Here is a 27,914-nt window from a genome sequence, read left to right as displayed (position 1 = left end):
CGCCAAAAAGCATCAGCTCACCCATCGCCGTCAGCTGGAGCCCAGCGATTTCATGGCCTTGGCGTGTAAAATCTGCTTTATCCTGTGGATGCTAAGAGGGGTGATGAGCAGTGCAAAGGGGAAGTTTGGTGGTGTCCACTCAAGCGAAAAAGAGACTTTTTTACACTGCGGGTGGAAAGTAAAAGGTGCAATAATGGACTTTAATCTTTATATTTTCTATGGTAATTTATTAGTCTCTAGAAGCCGAAGAAATACAATTATTTTTTTCCTGAAGTCAGGCGTTACCAAATTCACTGATTTCCAACCTTCTGCAAAGTTATTTTATTTCTGCGTTTGCTTTTAGCCAAATGTTTCCTACCAGTCTTGTCTTCACAGCTGTTTTAAATATCCATTTGCTTGTGCGTCTGCCTCTCTGTAGAATACGCTAAATGGCTCTAAATGACTCTCACTGTTTTCCAAACACTATTTCAGACTCTGGAAATATATATCCCGCGGCCTTATAAAAATAGTTCTAATCAACCACCCAAATTGCCGGGCTGTTTCACAGGCCAAATTAGTTTTGCAGGTGACGCTGCTAGATAGGGGGAACGATGGTGCCTTTGGCGGGGACATCTCTGGAAGTCGGCGTGTTTGCAATGCCGAGCAAACCTTCTCGGTGGGAGCTGGCAGCATCTGAGGCCACCTCCTCCATCCCCTCATCCCTGCCCTTTGCATCCTCTCCCTTGGGCAGAGACCTCACTGTCACCGGTTTCTTTGGCAGTGATGCTGGATCCATCTGCTTTGGGCAGGCTCCTGCAAGCTCTGCTGGATTAAGTCTTCTCCACACCTCAAATGCTGTGTTCAGCGTTGGGCCCCTCACTCCAAGAGAGACATGGAGGGGCTGGAGCGTGTCCAGAGAAGGGCAACGGAGCTGGGGAAGGGTCTGGAGCACAAGGCTGATGGGGAGCGGCTGAGGGACCTGGGGTTGTTCAGCCTGGAGAAAAGGAGGCTGAGGGGAGACCTCATCGCTCTCTGCAACTGCCTGAAAGGAGGCTGGAGAGAGGTGGGGGTCGGTCTCTTCTCCCAAGTAACTAGCAACAGGATGAGATGAAATGGCCTCAAGTTGTGCCAGGGGAGGTTTGGACGGGATATTAGGAACAATTTCCCCATTGAAAGGGTTGTGAAGCATTAGAAGAGGCTGCCCAGGGAAGTGGTGGAGTCGCCATCCCTGGAGGTGTTTAAAAGATGTGTAGACGTGGTGCTTAGGGACATGGTGTAGTGGTGGACTTGGCAGTGCTAGGTTGACAGTTGGACTCGATGATCTTAAGGGTCTTTTCCAACCTAAATGATTCTGTGATTCTCCTGGGAGGCTGATGTAGGAACCAGGGTGGGGAGGAGCCATGAGGACAGCAAATGGGGGAAAAAATTGCCCATTTTGCTCAAAACATTTCTTTAGTGCTGCAGCACGAGCAGGTCTTGCATTCCCTAAGCTCCCCCTTTGCTGTCTGCTGGGGCGAGGGCGTTTCTCTGGGTGAGGACAGGACCAAACCCATGACAAGTAAATGACGGGAAGCACGAAACCGCATCTTGGTGCCCCCATCACCCACCCTTCCCAAATCCCCATCTCCTGTTGCGTTCCTCGAACCATCCAAGATGCATTCCCCTCTGCAAAGGTTTTATTTTGATTTTGTATTTGTTCCCCTTGTGCCATCCCGTCAAGGGGGATGCTCTCTGGTGGCTTTCTCGTTCGCCCCAAGCACCTCGAAGAACTTCATGGCACCTCCGAACGATGCTGCTCCTCAGCCCCTGCCCCTAATGAACATTAAAGAGGTCTGTAATTCGGAAAAGCTGCATGTTTCCAGCCTTGCAAGCAGAAAAAGGCCATTTATCCAGCAAAGCAGCAGCGGAGCCAGCGCTGGTCCCCGCTCCGAGCCCAGACCACCCGCAGGTACCGCAGCCGTCCTCCCGCGTCCCGCAGGTGTTTAAATCCTTGAAGCAAGCAAGCCTGATCTTTTTGTTTCCTATATAAAAATAAAAACCCAAAGAAGTAGTTCCAGGTCTGAGCCTGCTTCCTGCAAAGCCAGGCAAGGGCACTGCAGCGTGTTTTCTGTTTACAGTAGAGCTTAAAGAAATAAGCATCAGTTACATAGGGGAAAAATGAGAACACAGTCAAATTGGACCCCAGGGCAAGACTTGCCGAGAACAATAGATCTGCTAAACAAAACCGCCAAGGATAAGGAGGAAGTTATCATGAAAAGCAGGGGATATATTAGTTTGGTTTTGAGCGTTTTTTTTCTTTTTTTTTTTTTTTTTAAAGGAAGGTATTTCAAGCACTTGAACTTGAGCGTATCTATTTCGCCGCCCAGCCGCTCTCCTCTCGAACGGCCGAGTGACCTCTGCGGCAGGAATCGCCGCCACCAGCGCGGATGCCGAGTTCTCCCTTTCCTTACGTGTCAGCTGGGAGACGAAGAGGCGGCTGCCTCTGCCTCCCGTCACGCGTGTGTCTTGAAAATAAATGGGAGGACAGTGACAGGCTACAATGCTTTGCGTGAAGAGGGCAGCCAGAGTTTAGGAGGCCGCGGGCTGAGAAAGGTTTCCTGCTGGGTGAAGGGACCGCCGGACCCGTTATCGCACCTTGTTGCTCCGTTCTTTTTGCTTTTTCTTGGGTCTTTTGAGCAGAAAGGTGTGCAAGCGCTCCACGGGCCGTCCCCGCTCGTGGTGGGCACCCGAAGCCACTCGGTCCTGCGGGAGTTGCCGCAGAGCCCGTACGCAACTCATTGCATCCCCAGGAGCAGAGGACAGCACAGGAGCTGCTCTGTCTCTCTCCTAGTCCCTCAAATAGCTGCTTCTCCATCTCCTGCCTGTGCCGGCGCACGCCAGGCTGGTTCCCGGTGGCTCCCGGCGTTTCCATCGCTCCCCCTGCCCGAGGACGACAGGAGGAAGCGCGCCGGTAATGCTCATTAAATTTATAGCCGCGTTGCGCTGTAACGTTTAATCAAGGTTACGTGACTGTGTGCTGCCGCGCAGGGTACAAGTTCAATGCAAGGTGAATCTTGTCTGAGATAATCTGAAAGTTCATTCGGAGGTGAAGGCAGCGGCAGCTTCTCATAGACCGGCTGGGGTTAGCGAGAGGTCACCTCTTCTTTTTTTTTTTTTTTTTTAATCCCCTTTTTTAATGTGTAAACAAAAGAAAAATGCAACTTTGCAGAGGACTTGGCATCAGCTGAGCAACAGGAAAAATAATCGTGGTGTGCTGGCCCCGCGGTGCGGTTTGGTACCCGGCGAGCGCCCGGCTGCGGGGCTCGGGGAAGGCGATGCCGGTGCCTTTAGGGGCGGTGGGAGCGATTTAATTCAAATATCATGGCTCGCTTCTACCGTGGAAAGGAGGGACCCTAATTGCTGAGCTCAGAAAGACGTTGCTGGCTCGCCTGTCCCTGCTCCCCGCTGCCGGTGGGACGCCCCACGGGGAAAACACCACGCAGTGCCCCTCACCGGGGTATCTGGGCGTCACGTCCTGGCTGCCAGTGGCAGCAAGCAGGGCTCTATTTATCTGAAAACGTGGCTCTGGGCAGACCCTGATCACGCTGCAGGTACCTAGATTTGCTGCTGAACTGTCAGCGGATTGGGAGCATTAACCCCTCCCGGCCCAAAACTTTCCTGGCTGTGGATACCTGCTCTGTCGATGAATCGGGAACATTTTCCCCTAGAAAGGTGCCATTTAAAGTGATTTTTTTCCCCTCTGATACTGTAGGGTCGATGATGGAGGTGGTTTGTGTATAGGCTTATTTGGAGGACGGCCCCTCTCAACCCACTTTCCTGTGTTTAGGGGGTTTTGTGCCTTTTTTTTCTGCCCTTGTTAACTCTTCTCCTTCCTTACTAAAGCATCCTGACCTGCAGCTGAGATATTAGGATTTTCCATGTTATTTCTTAACATTTTCTTGGGAGCCGCTGATTTTGAAGAGTGGGTCAGGCAGGGCAAGTCAGATAAATGCATGAGGCTGTATGCACTCCGACTAGAGCAGCAGAGAAGGTATTTCTGTATACGAGGGGTGTACACGCACGCACGACGCCATCGTCTCCCGACCACGGAGCAGGGGGTCTTTTACCATCAGCAAATCCAGCTTCTCCTCCCCGTAATAGCTTCAGAAATGCTTCTAAGAAAAATTATCTACAAGCTGGGCGCTTTCCAAGCATTGTATCCCAGATTTGGTCCCCGTAACCTCAGATGCTGACCCCAAGCATTTAGCCAGGCTCCATCCTTGCTGGGCAGAGCGATGGGTGCACCTTCTGGCCATGCCCACCGAAGATCTGAGCCGGAGAGGCTACCGGGGGGATGCTTCTAAAGGAGACATCTTTGCTTCAGGAATGAATCCTCCTTTGTGATGGTTAAATGGAAACGCGAAGTGTTATTCAATAGCGGTCCCTGGAGAACGGTCTTCCGAGGCTCTTTCATTTCTTTTGGCTGCTGCCCAGTATTGTCTCTTTGTCTTACGCAGATTGTAGGATCTGGAGGGTGAAAATACGGTCGTCTTCTCCGGGCAGAAAGCACCATGCAAACTTGTGAACCTGCATGGAGAATTCCATGAGTCTACATAATTATTTTTATGAGTGCAAATTGGCAACTAAATCCAGCAGGGCAGAGTTGCCTTTTCTTCTTTTGGCCATTCATAAAATCCCCCGTCTGGGCAGTTATCGCTAGAACCGACTGTTTATATTCGTAAACATTGAAATCCCAGCGTTGTTGTACCAAATAATTTTCATGCCTTGTTTTTTTTTCAAGCAGCATTGCACAGTGCTTTGTGATGGTCAGAGAAACTTGGGATTTCCCTAGAATTCAGTTTAGCCTTCCCTGCGGGCAAGCCTCCAGTGAATGACTAAAGCCATGATGCCGCACCATCAAAGTCAGTAGGAGCGTGAACGAAGCTGGTAGGGACTTTCCAGCCATCTTTGAGACTGTCACTGTAACACGACATGCTAATCCTCAGCGTCCTCACCCTCTGCTCTTGGGCTGCTTTGCATCGCTTCTGTTCAAGCCCGACAACCTTTCGTGGCTCCTTCATGTGGTTTCGTGTCTCAGGCTGGGAGAAGAAGGTGGATTCCTCAAAACAGTATTTAACCCAAAAGGGAGTTTTTTTACCATAAGTGCAGAAGTGAGCTACAATCAGAAACACAACATTTTTCGGGTAAAATTGTGTTTGTTAAGATTTTAATGAGACCCATGGAATAAATCTCTTCTGAAACAGTAGAAAAGTCAACCGGTGTAATTACAGCGTTATTTCAAAGCAGGTGGAACACGAGGTTTTCCTCCTAATAAACGATGAACATCTGCAGATGGAAAACCAGAAGACGTTTCTGCACACACAGTGCAGGCAAAAAGCTTTCTGGAGACCTTCCACTGGAAATCTGATGTAAGAAATACAAAAACCTATAAACAGGCAATAATACGAATCTGAAAATAATCCAGACTGGACAGATTAGGGCTCTGTTGGTCTCAAACCTTTCTCCGTTACATACTGTCCCATCTGCCATAAATCTTTCCAGATTCTTCTCATGTTTTTTCCAAGAACTGTTTCACTTTTGCAGATATAAGTAAACAGAAAAAAAAAAGGAAAGATAAAATTGCTGCCTTAACTTGCAAAATCAATCCACTTAAAATGTGAGATGAGGAACTTGGAATCGGTTCTCCCTCCAGCATGAGTGTTTAGGAGGAAGGACAGCCCTGGGTGGGACATCTGCCCAGGAGACATGGAGGGGTCACTTGAGCGTAGAGTTATTGTGCCTTACAGAGAGGTCCGTCCAGACTGGACAGTGCTCTCTGATCTACAGTAACTCCTAGAAGTCCATCTCTGTCTTGCAGGCAGGTCTGATAAGCACCTAAAATAAGATTGACCTTCCCTGAGCTCCATGTGCATCAATCCCTTGGCTTGTGCATCGCGTTGGCTTGTGCAACGTCAGGTTACCGCGGGTGCTATCCACCCCCTTGCGCAAAGTACACTCAATACATAGAGCAAATCTCGGTTTCCAGTGAAATTGGTGACAAACCTGCTACTGCTTTCATTTAGGCTACGATTTCACCCCCCGTGTCTTTCACAAGTAAATGAACAAACATCATGTTCCAATTCCTGGTGCCTTTTCTTCTTAGTAATGCTATTGTCCAAACCCACGTCTCCCCATGGGTTAGAATATTTCTTTCTCTTTCAGTATTACTTTCCCACGAGGCATAATTGAAACCTCACCAAAATAAATTATTTTGAATGCACTTGTCTGTGGCTGCTGATGTTGGAAACTCTTTGGGCTTTTGTACAATTACCCACTAGCTGGCAGTAGGGGCTGCTCAACCGGTGGTGGGAATGGGTTGTGGGCAAGCTTAGGCATGGGCAAACTGGGAATTGGCACTGGTTTGGATTCAGTAGTTTCTTGTGCTTTTATGGAGGTACCCAGCAGGACCTGGGTGTCTTCTGGTCCTGCTGGAAGTGTCTTGTCCCTTCATACAGGTGGTTTTTAGGTGGGACCCAAGTGCTGCCTTTCTCTGAGCTTCTTGTTGTCACCTTTATCAAAGGAGCTGTGGTGTTAAATCAGTGAAATGAGCTTTTTAAAGAAAAGATCTCAGTAGGTTTGTAAGCTAATGGTGTGATCTCTTGCAAACTGAAGCACGGCTGGTTTGTAGAAGGTGTCGGGTCAAAGGCTGTTCATTCTGTGTACTGCTGGGAACAAAGACTGCGGAAGAGGAGCATCAGACTTAGAGGTTATAAGGATAAGGATGGATAATAGAGCTTTTTAGAGCCGGGTTCAGCTTGGTTCTGAAAATATTCCTTCCTTCTGCCCCCAGAAAGCAAGAGCAGTTGCTCGTGAACATGACCCTCAGCAGGTTTCAGGGCAGGAGTGCTGCCTCCAGCTGGGAAACCCCCAAACCCGACTTAATTAGCACTCCTCTATGCCCTGGCATCCAGGGGACATAAAGCTCATCCCAAAAGCTTGACCGTAAACTTGTGGCATAGCTGTCCCTTCCGTGTTGATCTGAACCTCCCCCAAAACCCTACCGCAAGGAAGATCAAGGAAGATGGCCCAGGGTGCTGGGCCATCTTGTCTAGACTGTGCTTTTGCAAAGAAAAGTTGGACCAGATGATCCTTGAGGGCCCTTCCAACCTGGTATTCTATGATTCTGTGATCTCACACACCCGCTGTTGGTACCACCTAGACCCAGGCCAGGCTCCTCCAGATGCCTGGCTGGCTCCTAATTTAAGATGCAAGTTAATTCTAATTCCCTTAGCTCAAATGGATGTGAGAAATCCGGGATAATTGCGTTTAATATTGTTGAAACAGGTTGCAAGATTTGCCAGCTAATGGTCTTGAGTCATCTTTCCCTTTTCATCCTTCGGTGTGTATGCGTGCGTGCTGATGGTGTTTGTTTTGGGGTTTTTTAATAGCAGTTGGTGCTTTGCAGAAGGCATGTCAGGCAGTAACGCCTCGCAGCCCGGCTCCGGCCAGCTCCAACGTGTGGTCCCTGAGCACCACGGAAAGTCAACAGCTCCTAGTAGAGAAGAGTCTGTCTCCTGCTGTACGTGTGCTTGAAGGAAAAAAGAACTAAAAGGGTAATTAATAGCTGCAGGGATATGAGAATTCCCTAATTCGGGCATTTATCAAAGCAAAGGTTTAGTTCTTTATTGGATGTTTCCCACCAGCCCTCACAATGTCTTGTTGCTGGTGGATCTACTGATACTCTGATGGTGTTGGCAGAGGAAAGTCTTTTTCAAACCATCTTGGTGCTCTCTCTTGTCACTGGGAGTAAATATTGTGGTGGATAAGAGGGAGAGGATGTTTGTTCTCGGGATAGAATCACAGAACCATAGAATAGCCCAGGTTAAGAAGGGACCTTGAGAGATCATCTGGTCCAACCTTTCGTGGGAAAGGAAGCCTAAATGAGATGATCTAGCACCCTGTCCAATCGCATCTTGAAGACCTCCAGCAATGGGGACTCTACCACATTCTGGGGAAATTGTGAATGATTATTCTCATTGTAAGAAATTTCTTTCTCATACTGAGATGAAACCTCTCCTGGTGCAACTAGGAGACATTACCCCTTGTCTTCTCCATGTGGCTCCTTGTGAAGAGAGAGCCTCCATCCTCCTTGTAGCCACCCTTTAAGTACTGGAATATTGTGATGAGGTTCCCCCTGAGCCTCCATTTCTCCGGGAAGAGGAGACCTAGACCTTGAAATAAAGTGAGAGTTAGTCTTCAGGATGGGGTTGTTTCTCCTTTCACCATCAGGCTCTTGAGCCAGATTGCCTCTTGTGGTCTCATGGCCAGCTGCCCTCATGTCTTGGAGCAGCTCTGGTTGTGAACAGTTGCTCTTTGCTTTTAATTCGGATGAGTTTTGCTTCCTGCTCCAGTGGACGTAGCATCGTGTCTGGTGTCGTGACAGTTCTGTCCTGGGAAGCTCTTCCCTCTGCTAACAGGGGATGATCACGCTCCTCTTCCAGTAGACTTGTCCATGAGCCCAGAGCAGTTGGTGCACCTCAAGTGGTAGTTTCCTGCAGGTCAAAAGCATTTGGGTGCAACTCCCTGTTTGTGGATGCTCAGAGCCGTGCTGCATCAGTTCAGAAGAGGGAAAAGAAAAAAACAGAAGAGCCAGGTGTTGCATGAAGGCAGGGAATTCAGGAATTTTCATCTGTCCTGCAGTAAGACTTGACCTTCATGTCTTAGGCTTGAGGAGGGGAGGAGAGGTCCTTGGGGCTGAGAGGATCCCGTATCTAGAGTTATCCCTGCAACATCATCCTGGCTTCTCTGAGATAGGACAAGGCTTTTTTGCATGGGTTTATTTTCATCTTAGGAAACATGGGTCTCCCTTTCCTGCCATCTTTATCTCTAGCCACCATGCATCACCTCCCAGGTTTGTGCAGAGCCCGCTGTGACGCTGGTGCAAGCATGCAAATGCTGGTGCTTTCTCTGATCTCGTTCCAGGGGCGCTGGCAGAGCTTGCAAACTGTGTTTGGAATCAGTTTGGATTCACACTGCATTATTTCTGGCTTGGCTGAAAGAATTGTATCCAGATTCAGTTCTGTCGTCTGGTGTCAGACAGACCATACTGTCCCGCTTTGCTTTGCATCTGGAGGGAGAAGCTTGCAAAGTCATTGCGATGGCCCCCTTTCCTTTGCCACCAGCGTGCAATTAAGTTGCAATCATCCTTTCCCTGTACTTGATTTGAGGGCCGTAAAAACATGCCTCTGCTTTGAAAAAAAATAACATTTTTGCAGAGTTTGAGATGGTGATATTACAAGGGGAGTGAAAAGGAAGTGTTTTTCAAGGTGGAACTGAGGGAAATGGGGAGAAAGTGCTTCTCGGCCCCTGCCAAGGGGAGCCTGGGGCAGGGCTGGGAACTGGTTCCCAGTTTAATTCTTTCTTTCCAGCGTTGCTCTTGAATCACCATTTGAGTAAACATTCATATATGTGTATAAAAACAATTTTGTGGGGGTTTTTTAACACCTTTCTTTAGGCAGCATACTCAAACCATTCGCCGTTTCTTCATTTTTATAAATGTATACGTGAACCTCTCCCCGCTCTTGCAGCAAAGATGCTTCTCGTGCCCCGGGAAGCTGCAGCTTCGCAGCCCTGCTCTGCGCACGCAGCACGTCTGCAGCTTTCTGAGCTTATTCCACTTTCATATCATCGCGGTAAAAGCTCCTCTTTTTTTTCCCCCTTCTTCTTTTCCTTTTCCCCCAATGTGCGTCCTGTCGAGTTTGATTTATAGCCTTGAAAAGGAGACTCTAGTTTGAAGAATTAATGGCATTTGCATATTTTATTTGGAATCTCCCCTGGCAGGCCAGCCGCAGCCCAGCGCCACTGCACAGGCGGGTTTTTCCTTTCCTTTTTTTTTTTTTTTTTTGGTCGTTCAGATTTAGCAGCAGAGGTGAAAAGTTTAAACAGTAAAACCAATAAAACCACATTTATGTGACAGATAAATCGTTTTGAGACAGCTTGCCCTGAGCCGTCGGGCTTCCTCCTGCAAGACCTCTCTCCTACAGAGCACGACCCGTGGCAGAGCCCTGCAAGCGCCGGCGATGCCCTGTGCCGCACGGCAGCCGGGGGCCAAAGGTGCCGGCCCCAGCTATCCTCGGACCTGCCTCGCCGGCAAGATTGATGTGGGCAAACAGTTGTAAAATACACAGGCTATCCGTCACTGTCGTGAGCCGGCCGGGGGGAGTCTGGCTCTCCCAGCGCTCGGGGAAGGTCCAGCCCAGGGTGGGAGCGGATTTAGGATGGGGCTTATTTAGAATCATAGAATCATTTATGTTGGAAAAGACCCTTAAGATCATTGAGTCCAACCATTAACCTAGCACTGCCAAGTCCACCACTAAACCATGTCCCTAAGCACCACGTCTACATGGCTTTTAAATACCTCCAGGGATGGGGACTCAACCACTTCCCTGGGCAGCCTCTTCCAATGCTGGACAACCCTTTTGGTGAAGAAATTGTTCCTAATATCCAGTCTAAACCTCCCCTGATGCAACTTGAGGCCATTTCCTCTCGTCCTATCCCTTGTTACTTGGGAGAAGAGACCGACCCCCACCTCTCCACACCCTCCTTTCAGGCAGCTGTAGAGAGCGATGAGGTCTCCCCTCAGCCTCCTTTTCTCCAGGCTGAACAACCCCAGGTCCCTCAGCCGCTCCCCATCAGCCTTGTGCTCCAGACCCTTCCCCAGCTCCGTTGCCCTTCTCTGGACACGCTCCAGCCCCTCCATGTCTCTCTTGTGGTGAGGGGCCCAACACTGAACACAGCATTCGAGGTGCGGCCTCACCAGTGCCCAGTGCAGGGGGACGATCAGTGCCCTACTCCTGCTGGCCACACTATTGCTGATACAAGGATGCTGTTGGCCTTCTTGGCCACCTGGGCACACAGCTGGCTCATGTTCAGCCGGCTATTGACCAACACCCCCAGGTCGTTGGGGTTTCTCTCAAATGTGCCTATTGCACTGTTGTAGCGATGCATGCAGCTGGAGCTACCTGAACGGTGTGATGGATGTAAAATCGTAGAATCACAGAAGGGTTTGGGTTGGAAGGGACCTTCAAAGATCATCCAGTCCAAGCCCCTGCCATGGGCAGGGACATCTTCCACTGGACCAGGTTGCTCAAAGCCTCGTCCAACCTGGCCTTGAACCCTTCCAGGGATGGGGCATCCACAACTTCTCTGGGCAACCTGGTCCAGTGTCTCGCCACCCTCATAGTAAAACATTTCTTCCCTTTGTCCAACCTAAATCTACCCTCTTTCAGTTTAAAACCCTTGCCCCTCGTCCTGTCACTACAGGCCCTGGTAAAATGTCTCTCAGTCTTTCTTATAAGCCCCCTGTAAGTACTGAAAGGCCGCAATGAGGTCTGCCCAGAGCCTTCTCTTCTCCAGGCTGAACAACCCCAACTCTCTCAGCCTTTCCTCACAGCAGAGGTGTTCCAGCCCTCGGGCCATTTTTGTGGCCTCCTCTGGACCTGCTCCAACAGCTCCATGTTAAAACAGGCCCATAAAATAACTTGACCATCCCTTCGTGCTGATGCCAGAGCAACGGAAGGTGTGGTGGTGCACCTTCAACCCGGCTGAGTTGGAGTAGAGCTGAAGCAAAGCTGTGGGACGGGGATGGCCGTCGGGCCAAGGACCATGTGCCATCCCAGCCACTCATCGCCTGGCCCTGGTGGGAATGGCAAGCGTTGGCTCAGGCTCCCGAGCTGGAGAGCAAGGGCTGAGCTGCCCTAGGTGGCCGTTCATCCGACTTTTGCTTAAAAATCTTCCATGCTCTTTCAGAGACATGTGTGGGAGGTTTCTCCAAGCCTCTTCTTTCCTTACCCATCCTCTGAGCTCGTGCACAGCTCCCTGAGCCTCTGCTGTCTCCCCAAGCCTCCTGTTTATAACACCTCCTCATGCTTTTTATTTTATCTTCTCCTAACCCACTTCTAATCATCGCCTTTTTATTTTGATTCTTCTTTTGTCACTTTCTCCTGGGGCTTTATTTCCTCTCCCCATGAACGGCTACCTGGCCCCTCGAAAGTCCGGCCGTGCACTTTCTACGGCAATAACTTGTGCTGCTTTGTTCGTGGTGTGCCAGAGGCACGTTCGGCCCCCCTGGGGCCACCAGCAAGAGGACTTTGGTGCGCTGGGGGGGATCTGATTTAGCCTGTACAACCACGCAGCTTCCCCCCGCCGCCGACAAACCTGACAGAAGAGTTTTGGCCCCGCTGTGCTGTATGAAAAGAGCCTGTGAAATCATATTTAAGGTTGTCTCTTGAAGGTGCCCTTTGGAAAAAACTCCTGCCGATGATGTTCAACTCGGGTTTGTAGTTAACACAATGGACCCGCCATACAAAGCCGTGCGGGACCGCGGGCTGGAAAAGCCCTCTTAGGTCCCGGCTAATCCGTCCCCCCTGCCAGTCCGGGGGATTGTTCCCAACAGCTTGTTTTCTTTGCCCTGACCTACATAGTCAAAAAGAATCTTGTTGCACATTTTTGTTTTGTACCTTGAGGTCTCGGAAGAGCCAAATCCCCTTCTTGGCGGGGCGGGATGTGTTGTTAAACAGTGCTGGAGTCTCCAGGAAAACCATGGAGACGCGGGAACAATGAGCCCTCTATGGTCCTCGCTTGGCCGCTGGATGGTCCTTCTTCTCCAGGCTTCAGCGGTGGGCGCTGGGATGCACAGACGCCGGCGATGAAGACGTCCACACGCTTGGCAGCCTGTCCTGCAATAGAGCGGTCACAGCAGCTCTCCAAGGCGGAAGGCTGGGGGGGGGGGAATGCAGCCACTCTTAATTAACCTGGTTTAGATGATGGAGATGAAGGCTGCATCTCATACATCCTCAGCTGTGCTCTCGTGGGTGGGCAGAGAGGCAAGTCCTCTTAGGGGTGAGGAGATCCTCGTGTGGGAAAGACATGGGAGCTCCTGTTCGGGTTTTATGGAAAATAAGGATGTGAAAGGTGGGGTGGAAGAGGGCATTTAGGAAACTTGGGCTGTAGTTCGCTCCTTCCTCACCCAAATCAGCTGGGAGTGATAGGGCACTGAGGGGGTCCTTTGCAGAGGTGAAGGGCTTCAGGTGAGAATTTTGGGGGTCTGGAGCAGGGACTGTCATGGACAGCTGAATTAATCCACTTTTTCCTTCCCCTACTGCCAGGGGCCGGTGGTTTCTCTTACAAATGTCTGGAAACCACCTGGGACTCCCAGTCTCCTCTGGTAGCTGCGTTCACCCAAGATAAACCCCTGAGCTCCTGGACGGGTCCCACACCTCCCCGGGGAGCTCTCGTCGTCAGAGATGCTTACAAAGTGCTTGGAAGATGTTGAGATGGAGCAAGCGTGATGAGAAATCCTTGTGGCATGGTTCAGACGATGCTGGGGGTTATTTGGGGACAGAAGAAATTTGTGGTGACTTTGACCCCCAAAGTGCCCTCCTGCCGTAGCTGAGAGCATCAGAGCGCTGGGGTTCTTTGCCACCCACCTCCTCGGGGTGTCTTAGTCCTCATATCCCCTATACTGCTAGTTCACCCCAAAAATAGAGATAATGTAGCAGGAGTGCACTGTGGCTAAATTAATATAGCCATACATAAATTAACATTAAATAGTAATAAATTAACAATCAAGTATGAATAAGTTAATAATTAAATATTAGCAGGATAATATTAAATCAATTAATAAAGACTGCAAACCATTTTTTTGTGGTTAACGCCACGTGCCCAGGATCTTTGCCAGCTTTCGGATAAACCACCTGCTCTCTCGCCAGCTTGTTAAAATCTTTTATCTCTTTGTTTTTTCTTTCCGACGGCTGCTTCAGCTCTTAGATCTGTTCATCCAGTGGGACTGGTCGACATATTTGGCTGACTACGGGCAACCCACGTGCAAGTATCTTCGCGTGAACCCGACGACAGCCCTCGTCCTGCTGGAAAAGTGAGTGCGGGTCCGGACACCCGGGATGGTTTTCACCCCCATCTCGCTTTGGGCAAGCACGTGTTTTAGCAGCTCCCTGCGGTGCTGGGACGGAGCAGCCTGGGGAGCAGGAGGCTCCTTGTGATCCCGTGAGCGAAGCTTTCACCCCCGGGTGGACAGTGGGAGCTCAAATAGAAAAATCCTATTTTATCCCACTAACCTGAATCCCAGGGTTTGTATGACAATGCATTGACTTGGTGTTGTGGTTTAACCCCAGCCGGCAACTAAGCCCCACCCAGCCGCTCACTCGCTCCCCCCCGGTGGGATGGGAGAGAGAATTGGAAGAGCAAAAGTAAGAAAACTCGAGGGTTGAGATAAAAACAGTTTAATAGGGAAAGCAAAAGTCACGCACACAAGCAAAGCGAAGCAAGGAATTCCTTCACTCCTTCCCACGGGCAGGCCGGTGTTCAGCCATCTCCAGGAAAGCAGGGCTCCATCACGCGTAACGGTGACTTGGGAAGACAAACGCCATCACTCCAAATGTCCCCCCCTTCCTCCTTCTTCCCCAGCTTTATATACTGAGCATGACGCCATATGGTATGGAACAGCCCTTTGGGCAGTTGGGGTCAGCTGTCCCGGCTGTGTCCCCTCCCAGCTTCTTCTGCACCTGGCAGAGCATGGGGAGCTGAAAAGTCCTTGACCAGTGCAGCAACAACTAAAACATCTCTGTGTTATCAATGCTGTTTTCAGCACAAATCCAAAACATAGCCCCATACCAGCCACTGTAAAGAAAAATAACTCTGTCTCAGCTGAAACCAGGACACTTGGCTGAGGGTCTGTCTTTTTGCTTCACACTTAAAGCAGAGTTTTCCTTGTCTTCCAACAGAATTCCACTGTAAAGGTGTATCTCAAGCCCCCAGAATCATTTACAATTTGCTAGCCTGCAGGCATGTGTTAGTGCCCCAAGCCTGTCAGCGTTTAAGGGGCATTTGGGCAATGCCCGTAACAACATGCTTTAGCTTTTGGTCAGCCCTGAAGTGGTCAGGCAGTTGGATGAGATGATCATTGTAGGACCCTTCCAACTGAAAATATTCTATTCTATTCTATTCTATTCTATTCTATTCTATTCTATTCTATCCTATCCTATCCTATTCTGTCCTATTCTATTCTATTCTATTCTATTCTATTCTATTCTATTCTATTCTATTCTTTTCTATTCTCTCCCTTCTGTTGGATCCACGGAGAGGGTCAAGTGCTAAAAACCCAGCTACGGGACAGGGACAGTGTCTTTAGGTGGCTGTGTGCTCCAGGGCTTGCCCTTAGCAAGGACATGCTCTTTGGTAAGGCTGAATCTGCACCTCTTTGAAGCCTGTAGTTCGTACGCTTTGCCCAGCTTCAGCCCAAGCCCTGGAGCTGTGCCGAGGAGCAGCGCCGGGCCGTGCCGGGTGAGCATCGCGTGGCCTCTGCGGGGCTTTGGGATCCCTCCTGAAGCGCAGCGAAGAGGCGTGTGCCAGTCCTACAAGCCAGCAGCAAGGAGGGAAAGCCCATGAGTTTGCTGCAGACCCAAAGAGTGGGATTTGCTTTGCTTGTAGCCCCGCTAGCATGTGGGACAGAAGTGCCACCAGTCACCCATCCTGCCCGTGGTAGGAGGAGGCCCAGATGAGCCTTTCTCTGGTAGACCTCCAGGCTCCCATCGAGAGGATCAGTCCTACTCCTGCCCCTTTGCTACCATCAGACCTCACAGCTGGCTTCCAGCTGATCTGACAGAGAAATAACCTGCCAAAAATGATAATTAATAATTTTCCAAGCAGCTTATGCCATGGGCACTCCACTGCTAAGTCTTGCATGGAGGAGCAGGCAGGATAAGCGAGTTGGCAGTCAGATTTGGTTAGATTTACCATGAAATCAGACCCGTAGGAGAAGTCCGAGTTGTTTTTTGGAGCTCCTCTCTTTCTCCGTTGCTTGCAGAGGAAGAGATGACTAGTTTAGAGGTGGGGCTACACTTTTAGAAGTGTAGACCTTGTTGTGCTTCTGAGCTTCGGAGTTGCATCTGTATTATCTGTGGTCCACGTAACCGCACCGCCTCCTCTCCCGCAGAGGAGAATAATTTCACAGCATCTCATGACATCCAAATGTTATCAATACGGTACACAGGGACTAAACTTAGGTAGTTGCTGTGTGTAAAGCACTTCTATACATTATGGCATTGTTTTTATATACATATTTATATGTGCTGTGTAATAGGTTGTGTTATTCTCAGTGTATTCGCAACCTGACATCCATGATGGAAAAGCGTGAGGTCTATTCAGAGCTATCAATAAAATGGTAAAAATCTGAGAGCTTGGCCATGAAGCAGCTGGAGGAGCCAGGGAACTGGGAGCAGGCAGTGAGCTGGGATCTGTGGCAGTTGCTGGGAAGGCAGTGGGACGGCAGGAGGGCAGCTCCATGCTCCCGGCCCTTTTCCCCAGGTAGTGCTTGAGCGCACAGCATCCATGCTCAGTGGTGGTATTAAAAAGCCACAAACCCTGGCTCGGCTTGCCAGCCTTCTCCCCGAAAAGGATCTCATTTGAAGGGCAATCTTCACGTATCCCATCTGCTTTCCGGAGGCAGCCCCGGTGGAGTCACCAGGTTGGCACTTGCATCTCCCGCATCCTCGTGGCGTGGCGTTGCCTGCATGGCGTCCCTGGCACGGCATCGCCTGCACGCTCCAGTGGGCTCTGCCCTGTCCCCGCTTGGGCTTCAAGCCCTTTGGGGAGTCTCCGTGCATCATCCACCAGCTCCAGCTCCCCCAAGACTCTGCACTGACCTGGCCATAGCTTCAGGCACGTCTGCTCCCCTCCGCGCTCCGAGTCCACCGCCCCAGCCCTCTCCGTAGGCAGCCGAGCTTTGCCGACAAGGCGACGTGAAATTCTGATCCGCTGGTTCGTTTTGTAACTTGTTTTCATCATTATCTCTTTTCCTAATCACACATCTCTCATAGGATATCACGAGTGTAAGTATGCCGCTTGCTTGGGCTTTTACCCTCACCTTGCAGTGACTTTATTGTTTGATTTAAATGGAGCACTAAATGATCTAAATGCAAGCTGTCTTTGAAACGGTTCCCTCCGGTAACTTTATCGTCTCAAATGCACTAATTAGAGCTAAAAGAGGAGCTTTTACTCTGTTGCTTTTTTTTTCTTATAGATTAATTTAAACAAAGCTTGGCTCTATTGAAGGTGGTGTTTGTTGACAGGGGTGGGGACAGCGCCGAGCTCTCTCTTTCCCTTCCTCTTTTAATTCTTGTGCTAACGCACAGGGACCACGTTACAAAACCGGGCTCGGTTGTCCCAGGGCTCTGCAGGCACATGCTTAAAGAACTAAAAGTATCGATCCTCCAAAGAGCTGCTCGAAAGCATTGTCTCCCTCTTTCAAAGAGGATATTCGTGGTGGCTGGATGCACCGCTTGATCGGGGACTGGGTGTTTCCTGTAGCCAAATGCTGGAACAGAAACGGGCCGGCATTTCTGAACACCTTTGACCACCGACCACGTTACGTCGGCTCAGGGTCCGTCTGCAGGGCTGTGACGGCAGGACCGGAGCCGGTGTGGTCTCCTCGATCAGATCTGCAAGCTCAGGCTCTCCCAAGGATGCAGCCGCTCCTGACGCTGCCTGGTCCCTGGCACAGCCCACCCAAATTCTGCAGGATTTTGTGTCCTGTAGGCAACTTCATTCATTAATAATATTTAATAGCTTAGTGCCTCTACCTTCACATGACGTCTGAAGATACCAGCAGCTCCCGTCCCTCCCAGACACTCATCCCCCCTTCAACAGATCCCGCTACGTGGGTTTGTTGTGGGACCAGTGCTCCAACTGTAATGCTTTTTCATCCCAATCCAGTAGCTTTATCCATGCAACTCCTTTCTAATCATTCAAACACCTGCAAAGGTTTCCTTGCGTACAACACGCGCTACTTCAAAAACATTTCATGGACCTGAACAGGTCCCACAGGATCGGAGATGGCTCCCAGGATGCCCAGGATGAGAGGGCTCTTAGGGCAGAGGATGCTCTGCTGTAAATTCCCCATGCGTTACCTGGGGGTAACTGCAGCGGGCAGTGACGGAGAGCGATGGGTACAGCTCTGGGTGGAGGTTTCTGAAGGTAGAGGTTTACTTTCAGCGCCTCTGATGTCCCCATATAGCCTGTGAAATAGAAACAGAGCTCTCAGCCCTCCTGGTAAAGTGGTTTGAAGCCCGCTGGAGCCGTACAGCACTGCTGGAGGAACGGGTGTCCCACGGGAGGATGGTTATTGCCAAAATTCCTGACACTGTGACACCTCTAACCTGTGCGACTCGAAAATCCCATCGGTGCGATCGCTCCCTGGTTCTTGCGGCGGAGCAGCTGGCAACCTGCTTTGGTTTAAAAAAAAATAGAGAAAGAAAAAAAAAAAAGCTTATTTTGCTGAATAAATGTGCTCCAAGCTATCTTGTTACTGTTGGGAAAGCAGCTCGACTGTAATCCCGTGTCTTTGGGCACTTATAACTTTAGCAAATTAGCCTTTGGGATAAAGTTGTTATCCTTGTTTCCAGTTCCAAGCTGGATGTTTTTGGGAACATTTCAGATTCCCTTTGGCTCTTTTTAGGAAGACTGAAGCATGAAAAAGCTTAGATTTTTCTTTTTTTTTAATCGGTTAAATAAGTTTCAAGAGGTTTGATTTGTGCTCGGTTAACTCAAAACCCCCGGGTTGATAAAGTGCCAGCTTCCCAGGGACTATCCGCGCTGTGTCCCAGTCACTTTAATGCTTCATTTAGGTCCCCAAAACCGAAAACACAGGCTTATGTGACTCGTCCAAAGCCATCTGTCTCTGCCAGATCTGATCCACGGAGAAAATAATTTACAAATTGTGGTATTATAAAATAATACCCGGCTGAGAACCAGCGGGTTGGATGTTGAGGCTGATACCTTCAGGAGCTGTTGAAGGGTTGATCCGTGTGGGGCGGTTTCCCTTCCCAGCACATGCCCTACCTGCGTAAAGCTGACGCTCGGAGCGTGCAACGAGACCTGCCCGCCCCCGCCCCCCCAAAAAACCATGCATCCGCGAATGCAAGCGTGCATGAACCCCCAGCTTTGCATGGCGGAGAGAGATGGAGCTGCACCAGCTTCGCCTTCAGGTCCCGTCCCACCACCCGCTCTTCGTGTCTCTGGCTTTTTGGAGACCTCGTAGAGACCAGTGCACTACTTTATGTATTAAATGTAATGAAAAAAAATACAAATCTCAAGAAGATTTGTAAGTTGGGGAAACCACTGCTGGATTCCTTCCTTTAGTATAAATTATATTATATGATATCGTATAATATTTTAAGTTCACAACTCCAAAACTTCATGGCTGTCACAAAAGCTGCATCTCTTGGCCGCACGCAATGCACCATTTCAAATAAGAAGCCTTAATGCTGTGGATTTGATGCTAATTTTTTAATTTCCTCCTAATATTACAGCGTTGCCATTTACCACTTCATGAGATGCCATGGGGACGTAGCAAAAGCTGTGCGGAAAGGGAGAATGAGAGGCTTTAGGGTTTCATGCATTTTGGCGTTAGGGACAGACCCTACGGTGACGTTGGTTGGGATTTGTGGGGTTTAAAGCAAAAAGGCAAACTGTGTAAAGCCGGCACATGGCTTGGTATGCCCGTCTTTACCCAAATACGTGATAAAAATTGGGGTAGAGCCTTTAGATGCGGTCACCTCCGCTCTCTGTCAGAGCCTGAATACGGGCTCTTTACATGCAATTCCTTCTTGGGTTGGGTGCAACCTTGAGCAGCGATACCTGTGCCATAACCTGTTTCTGCTCTGCGCAGGATGAGAGACACGAGCAGAAAAAACAACGTTTTTGCCCAGTTTCGGAAAAACGAGAGGGACAAGCAGAAGCTGATAGACACCGTGGCCAAGCAGCTCCGCAGCCTGATCAACAGCCATCACTCGTGAGGGACTTGGGGACCTCCTGCCCGTGCCGGTCCCTGCACCACAGCCTTCCACATGCCTGGACTTGAGATCCTTGTTCAAAGAGAATATATGTATTTTTTTATTCACCTGTATAGTATTCATGAAACCTACCCTGATGACAAAAAGTTCCTTGTTAAACAATCCCGGGGAAGATAGGTGGCACTGCTCGTGGTGTCAGGAGTCTCCTATTATAAACTCCTATTTTCAGGGGTTTATAAAGTGACGGTAAATCCTGAAGCCTGAGAGAGAAGTTCACACCCAGACTATTTTTTTTTTTTATATAAGCCAAATTGAAAGAATCGGTCTGACTTTTGTTAACTTATTCAGTTGCAGAACAAACGAAAACAAAACGTACAGGGAGGAGTCGTGGTTTCAGGTTCTTCTCATGGGCTCCGGTAAAAGGAGCACACGTTTAGAAAGAGGGTCACCCGTTAGTGTGTCTTGCCAGGTTGCATAGTGGATTTAGATAGGAAAAGAGGCAAACTGATTTCCCAACTTTTCTCCTCTTTTTCCTCTAAGGGCTGGTTTCCACCTTAGGCTGCAGATCGCTGGAGCTGCAACCCTTTCCCGCGGGTCTGTAATCAGCGTAGCCACCCCTTGAGCTCCACCTCTAGGACCTGCCGGTGTCTTTTGGATCTGCACTGAATGTAGAAAGGCTTCAAGAGCTGCTTCGTTAATTAGATTTGGAAAGGGAGAGCCAGAAGGTAATCTGGCAGGGCGTCCTGCGGTGCCGGTCTGGCGCTGGGATGCTGCTGCTCGCATCCAGCACGGTCGGGTAGCAGGAGAGGAGGGATGCTCAGCAGGGACGGTGCAAAGGCAGACCGGGCTCTCCCGGTGTCCAGGGCACTCCGTTCAGGGTTTTTTTCCTCTTTTCGCACCTCTTTTCCATGCTGATGTCCTGTCTTCCCTCTCCTCCTGACACGGTGCAATGGGCTAAAGTCCTTCTGCTTCTCACGTGTGCTCTGGCTTGCGCCATGCGAGGAGCAGCCCTGCAAACTTGCCGCTGGCCAGGACACCGAGCGGGAACCTCCTGGAGGTCCCCGAAGCGGAGGCAGCGGGAGATGCCCCGTGGAGCAGCATCGCTCAGCAACCCCCAGCTCAGAAGTGCCTACGGACAAAATTCCCCTCTCTGTTCTGGAGGAGCCCAAACAGCCCTGCTCAAATCAAGGCAGCCTTTGAGGAGGACGGTAACGCTACCAGCAGGACTTTAATCCCAGGGTTCAGGTTACAGAGAGAGGGGACTTTTGCCCTTATCTTCTCGTTACCCTCTTGACTCTAATTACTGCAGGTGAAAGCTTATCCAGCCGATTCCCCCACCTTCCAAACCCTCATGTTAAAGGGAATTCAAATCTTCCTGGTGTATGTTACGGCCCTGGCAGTGCTGCTTCAGCAGGGGCACAAGCCGTGCCCATTGCCTACCCTCGTTCGAAGGCGGTGGGCGCTCAGCTCTCCAACCGCTTCTGGAAGCGGAGGGGTGTTTTGCTGACCTGCGGAGCGAAGTTCCTTCTCCTTCCCCTCCCTCGGCACAGGCTCCCGAAGCTATGGAGGGGCAGGACTTGTTCCAACACCACCGCATGGCATTTGCAGAAGCGCAGCAGCACTTTCGTGGTGCGTTCAGTCCCTTTGCTCTCTGACCACGTACGCTTCTTGCTGTGTGTTTCTTGCCTGGGGAGCTCTCTGACAGTCAAGCTCTGGATGCACAAAGGGGATGGTGCTTTATCTGCCCTCCTTGTTCCTCAGCAATACTTTTTTTGTTTGTTTTCTTTTTGATAAGGGTACGTGTTAATTAACCCTGAAAGTTAATAGGCACGTTGTCAGCAATGACCTTCTGGGGCTGTCGTCCTGTCCCAGCAGTCTCCAGCCACGAGGACCAGTGGATTATTTATGTTAATAGGAGGGAAGAGCCAAACTTGGCTTTACGGTTCCTCGCTTTTGAGGGGGGGGGATCAGAGGTTACTTTCTTCTTAACGCCTCTTTGAAGTGCATGTAAGAAGGATGGAGGAAAAAAGCAGCTGAATGAAAGTTGGTGTTAGCATGGCCAGAAAGGGATCATCTTCGTAGATACATCTACGTATGACCCAGCAAAGGCTTTCAGAGGGACAAGTGAAAATGAACTCAGTCCATTCCCCACTGGCAACCTCTTTCCTGCTCTCCAGGACGCTGGACCTGAGCGTGAACCAGCCTGGGGGCTCCGTCACGGCCCCTGTGAGCCCCAGGGGGTCCCCAGCTCGATCTTGGCATCCCAAATCCTGCACAACCCAGAAGAAAAAATTGCCCAGCTTGCCGGACTCCGATGGGAAACTCTTCCTTGCCAAATTGCTGGGGAAAGGAAGCAGACCAGTCCTTATGGTCCTGGCAGTGATGGGAGAGGCCTCAGCCCTCCGGACACGACATGTCCCGTGAGCTGCAGGACCACAGGACACTTTTATTCCTCCTCCCCAGCCCTCAACGGAGCCGCCAGGGGAGAGACGCAGGGACAAGAATGTGAAGGGGGTGCAAAAGCAGGTGGGATCGGCTGGTTCAAGCGTCAGACCTGAGCTCCTACCCGGAGGATGGAGAGCGAAACAAAAACCCCAGCTATCCGATGGCGACAGTAACAGGGGAAGCTTGAATCCGCAGGGCACTTCAGTTAAGGGCCATTAAATAGTAACAAGCACTTTAAAATCCTTCAGAATCAAGCTGCTACAGATGCTGGCAACGGCGTCACTGAGCATCAGCAAGCATGACAAATGAGGCACTCTGGCATTTCCAGTTTTTATTAGTGGGAGGATAGACTGTCAAACACAATTTTTAAGCGCTTTTGTCAGCCGCTGGCTTTGCTGCCGGGTGAGGCGGTGCTTTGCAGCCGGGATGATTTTTCTCTCCTCCATGCTAGGTGCGGGATGAAGGGAGGAGGAGCAGGCACTGCCGGGCACCATCGCCCCTGGTCCCCGAGACGCGGGGAAGGGCCTTTGTGCTGCAGTCGGTGCGAGCGGAAAAAAGCATCCAGATCCTGCCCACCGCCTTGAAACTCCGTTTTTTTTCCCCCAAGGGGTGACCCCTACATTGCATTGCGCAAGGGGTGCCTGCATAAAAACCCCAAAGCAGTTGGGTCTTGGGGCGAGACCTTGTTTCCCATGCTCCAGCCAGCTCCCAGCCTTCCCCGTCCCACATCTGGGCTCTCCCACCCGTCTCCACCGAGCTTTAGTTAAAAGAGGAGCGACACGGCATTGCCGTGCCTGCCCGGGATGGATTTCCTCGCTCCTTTACGCCCTACTCGGTGAGGCCGGGATTGGGATCCTGCAAACCGGCTTCTGGCACCCAGGACTTGCTGCTGGGAAAGTCAAACTCGGCCGAGGGAGAGATTCAGCGAGTTTCTGATTTCGGGAGGTCAAGCGCCTAACCGCAAGTCACAGAATGGGATGAAAAATGGCATTTTGGTGCTCTGGTCCTAATTAACTTTTTGTTCCGAGAGATGCAGTTCCATCCCTTCAAAATAAAATTAATCTTTTAAACAGATTGCTTAAAAAGCCCTGGAAGACATTTAAAATCCCCTCTAAATCTCTTACTAATGATTGGTATCCTCCAATACGGATGGTATTGCTTATGAGGGAAAGGTTGTTGCTATAAATTCACAAGGGGAGGGGTGGGAAACAGGGGCAGAATGCGCTGCAGTAATCGAAGATTTGCAACCCCCAAAACAAATAATGCTGCTATTAACACCTCCATGTACATACATTGAACCTTCCTTAGTTTTTTTTTAAGTAGTGGCTGTGGAAAAGACTGGGTTATCCCCCCCCTTCCCCTACCCGACAAACATTTCAGCACCAGTGGGAAAAAAAAAATATTAACAAAAGAGACAAGTTTGGCTTCCTGAGAAGCATCCGCACATCTTATCTTCTTTATAATCCTCAGGGGCTCTGCAAGGCAGCCCAGGGGTTGAGACTGATTTTATATAGGGGCTCTGATGTGCTAACTTGCAGCCCAGACCGTACCTATACGTTAGGGGGAAGGGCCTCCGTTAGCCATCGGCGTGTGTGCATGTGTGTGAGAGAGGGGAGGAGATTTTTCTGGGTGTTTTTTTATTCCTAGGGCTGGAGTTCAAGTCAGATGCTCTTAGCAATTTTGCACTTTGTTCTACATCCAACCGCAGCTCCAGGCTCTGGGGGGGGGGGGAAGAGGCTGGCCGATGCTTTGCTCGACGGGCTGTTTTGGTTTTGTTTTCTTAAAAATTGGCTGCTTTTGTGCTGCTACGAAAATGGATGTTTGGGCAGAAGATGTGGGCGTTTGCATGCTGGCCCCAAACTGTTTGCAAGATGCTGGGAGGCAGCGTGGAAAGCGGAGGCTGAGATGGAGCCGGGGCCACTCCGGTGGCATCGGCCGCTGTCGGCACCTCCTGCGCTCAAGCTGTTTTTCGGGTAAAATCTTTTACCCCCCGAGGTAGCGATGATGGGAAGTGGCCGGTGAGGGAGGTTTGCGGTAGACATCCCTCCAACATCCCTTCAAACCAGTATTCACGCCCCAGGCAGAGAAATCTTCTTCCTTGGTTGTTTCCTACCTCTCCGCCACACCTCCCTTTGGCTTTTCCCTTTAATTCTGGGTGGGTTTAGTGCTTTTTTTGGAGCATCAAGTGGTTTGGAGCATTGAACCACCCTCCCACGCCCCGGCTGGATGCACGTCCCATCCCCGGATGCCGTGGGGATGCGGGGGTCCCTGCGCCCCGTTTCCTATGGCTCCGTGGTGCCCAGAGACCCCACGTGTGTCCCCCACCAGCGCGACTCGTGTGTTCGTCACACTGCTGGGGAGCTCGGAGGGAACACAACTCACAAATAAACCTCATCGCAAATGACTTCAAGATGGGCCCGTCTCTGCTGTCAGCTGGGAACGTTGTGCGTTTGAGGGAAGGGACCCAAGCACACCCTGCTCTGGGCAGGATTCACCCCAAAAACAGGGGATGGAGAGGAGGGGCTCCGGCTGTGACCTGGGGACTCGTTGATTTGCTTCACCTCCACAGATGCTGGCTGCTGCTGCTGCTGCTCGGGGCTCAAGCCCCTCTCTTGCCCCCGGGGCCACGCTGGGTGCTCCAGGCCGGGCTGGGGGAGCTTTGGCCGGAGCGAGAGCATCCATCCCACCTGCAGCTCCTCCGCCTCGGGGGCAGCACCCCAAAACCTCCGCGGGCAACTCGGGGTCGTGCTTCTGGAATCCAGTCTGCACCGAGCTCCCTTCTGCCTTGGCTCATCCCTCTGGTTTTATTTTGACACGAAAACACACCCGTGCCCTCATCCCCATCCCTCCCTGTCCACTGGCTGCTTGTGTTGCCTTTTCTCTTTTTTTTTTTTTTTTTTTGGGGGGGAAGGATGTGATTTTGTAAACTAATGTGGTGAAAACAGCTTTTTTTGCACAAGTCGTTGCACAATAAGGGGAAAATTTAGTAAATTAGGTTTAACTTTAAAGGGAAGTTTTTTTTTTTCCTTAAAACTCACTAGCAGAGCTACTGATTAAAAGAAAAAAAAAAAGAGATGGACTGATTAAAAAATGGACTGCATGGTTTACAGGTTAAATTGCGTTAGAAATTAGCATGTTGATTTCGACTGTACATTTATCCTATTGTAACTTCTATTAAACAATACAGCATATAACTGTTTAAATAAGCGCCTGTGCTGGCTGTGGCTGTGTGCATCGCTGCGAAGGCACTGCCTTTGCCTTCACCTCGCCGGAAAGAATTCCTAAATCCCATAAAAGACAAAATTCAGCATCCCTTTTGTACAACCAGCAACGATTTGCTGCTGAAACACCCGGATTTATGGATTGTCCCATGGGGAAACGACCCCTTAACGAGTGCTGGCTCCCGCACCCCGTGTTGCATTGCCATGCTGTAAGCTAAAGCCAAGTTTTGCCTAATTTGGTGGCTATTTTAATTGGTTTCTACCATAAACAAGCATGATTAAACCCAAGCCTGGAGCTGAAGAAGTAGCCGCCTTGCTCTCATTGATTACATCTAGGTTTGCAGAGGGGGAAAGTAATCCCGAGTAGGAATTAAGGCTTTGGAGGGCAGAGCAGAGATAATAGGCAGTTCATCGAGGCAGAAAGGGGGAATGCGTTAGCTTTCTATGGGAAATCTTTTTGCCCGCTCACATTGCCGATTTTCTTTCATGGTATTTATCATCCTTTGCAATTTGATGATTATATTAGCCTGTTTTTTTCTGGCCCTAACTGTGTTAGGATATTAGATTCCCCAAATACCTCCCAGCCCTGGCACTGAACGTGCAGTAGACTTTGGTTTCTGTAAGATGTTTGACTTGGTACCACACGGCATGTTGATTAGGAAATTAAAATGATATAAAATCAACATGACACATGCTAATTAAAAACTGGCTAACTGGGAAATCTCAGCGTGTAATTCCAAACAGAGGTGCAGCACTGGGGCATCTCCACGGGGCTGGGCGATACCGAGCACGCCGGGCTGAGGGGGATGGGGGGGTCCTGACCCCCTGGTAGGGGCAATGGGGAGGTTTGGTGGAAGGGCTCAGGCGAACAGGGTGGTTCGATGTGTAGGAGTGAAGGATTTAGGGCATGTTTCTGGGCTGGGGGACTCCCTCCTGGAAAGCAGCAGCTGCATAAAAGGATCCTGGATGGATTGTATTCCATGAATTCCTCTAAAACCCTTTTTTAAGCCATTTATCCCTTTGGGTTTCCATCACGTCCTGGGGCAGGGAGTCCTGTGTGTTAATTCGGTGCAGTGGGAAGGAAAAGGGCTCCCCGGTGCTTGTTTCTAACGAAACCTCTGCCTCTTTGCACGTGCACACAGGGCAGAAGAGGCTAAAAGGAGGATGGGAACCTCCCAAATTGAATCTGTCCACCTCAAAATATTCTTGGGTGCTATCTGGCAATGGCAATCATGAACAAAAGGGAAAGTGCCATCTCTTCTGACAGCAGGTCCAGGTGAGACCCCAAAAATGCATGAAGCCCCCCCCAAGCCTGGCCAGCCCAGCCTGGGACCCTGCAGCTGGTGCAGCACCCCTGGTGTCTGCTCCCATGGGGCAGCTCCGTGCAAAGTGCCTGGGTTAAGGGCTTTAATGTTAGCCCCGTCCCCTTGGCCCGGTGTATTTTGGGTGCCGAGCAATGCTAAGAGCAGAATGGATGCGTGCAGGTCCAGGCTCAGGGGACGTGCAGCCCCAGGCAGGAGAGCTGGAGATGCTCGGCAGCACCCGTGGGGCTGAGACGTGGTCCAGCACCGTGGGGTTCCGGTGGGAGATGGTGGGCAGAGATCTCCTCGGACCATCCCGGACAGTGGATCAGCGAGCTGCAGCTGCAGGTACGTTTTGGGACACGGATGCGGGATGCTGCAGCGCGCAGCGATGTTACACCGAAGACCGAGTGCTACGGTGTGGTGGGGCTCTGCCTGCACCTAAACCAGTGCACAAAGCAGGGCCAAACCTCACCACAGCACCCCAGAGCCTCTCGGCTGTCTCCATGCCACCGAGCCTTTCACCCTGGGTGTCCTCAGGACTTCTTGTGACCCCCCAGCCCATGCAGGGGGCTGCCAGAGCAGCGAGCCTGTTGTCCCAGCCCCGGGGACATGTTGCAAGCCCAGCATTGGAGGAAGGTTCCAGGTGTAGCCCCATCTATCTGAGGAGCAGTCCCTGGAGCAAACCCTCCCCAGGAACATGCCCAGGCGTCTCTAGAGAAGAGCAAGTTGGGACGGTGCAGCCAAGGGGGCGAGACGCAGCCCCACACCTCCGCTCACACCCTGGCCTGATGCCGTGTCACTGGGTAGATGCAGGGAGCATGCCCTGAGCCCTTGGGTTACTCCTTTTGGTTGTCCAATGCCTTGCTTTTCTCATCTTTAAAATAAGAGTTTCTCATTTTGACATCTTCTGCGGGGCGCTGAGTTTCTGCACTGGGATTTAACATCTCCGTGCAGTGGCTCGCTGCCTTGCATTTCCCACACAGATGGGATGGAGGCCAAGTGGCAAGTCTGGCTGGGTTATCACCATCAGTATTGCTTTGTGGGGTCTGCAGGACACCACGAGGAAGAAGATCCGACACAGCCTTAACATGCTTGGACCTAGAGATGCTTCTGCCCTCTCC

At 50.6% G+C, this 27,914-nt stretch overlaps 1 protein-coding gene across 4 annotated transcripts in view; it reads left to right on the top strand.

Moving 5' to 3' along the window:
- The window catches only part of EXOC6B (exocyst complex component 6B), a 317,684-nt gene extending 291,871 nt beyond the window's left edge, over positions 1 to 25,813 (top strand). For 2 of the 4 annotated variants that reach the window (XM_072861632.1, XM_072861635.1), the window contains 2 exons: positions 13,779 to 13,891; positions 19,700 to 25,812. In XM_072861632.1, the coding sequence (XP_072717733.1) occupies positions 13,779 to 13,891; positions 19,700 to 19,826 (240 nt within the window). In that variant the 3' untranslated portion in view covers positions 19,827 to 25,812. Of the gene's footprint in view, positions 1 to 13,778; positions 13,892 to 19,699 lie in introns of all 4 variants that reach the window. The other 2 variants (XM_072861634.1, XM_072861633.1) reach the window with 2 other exon arrangements.
- The last annotated feature ends 2,101 nt before the right edge of the window (positions 25,814 to 27,914 follow it).

Source organism: Ciconia boyciana, chromosome 5, assembly GCF_034638445.1.
Source record: "Ciconia boyciana chromosome 5, ASM3463844v1, whole genome shotgun sequence".
Taxonomy (NCBI): domain Eukaryota; kingdom Metazoa; phylum Chordata; class Aves; order Ciconiiformes; family Ciconiidae; genus Ciconia; species Ciconia boyciana.
This window is presented reverse-complemented; position numbering and strand designations above follow the sequence as displayed.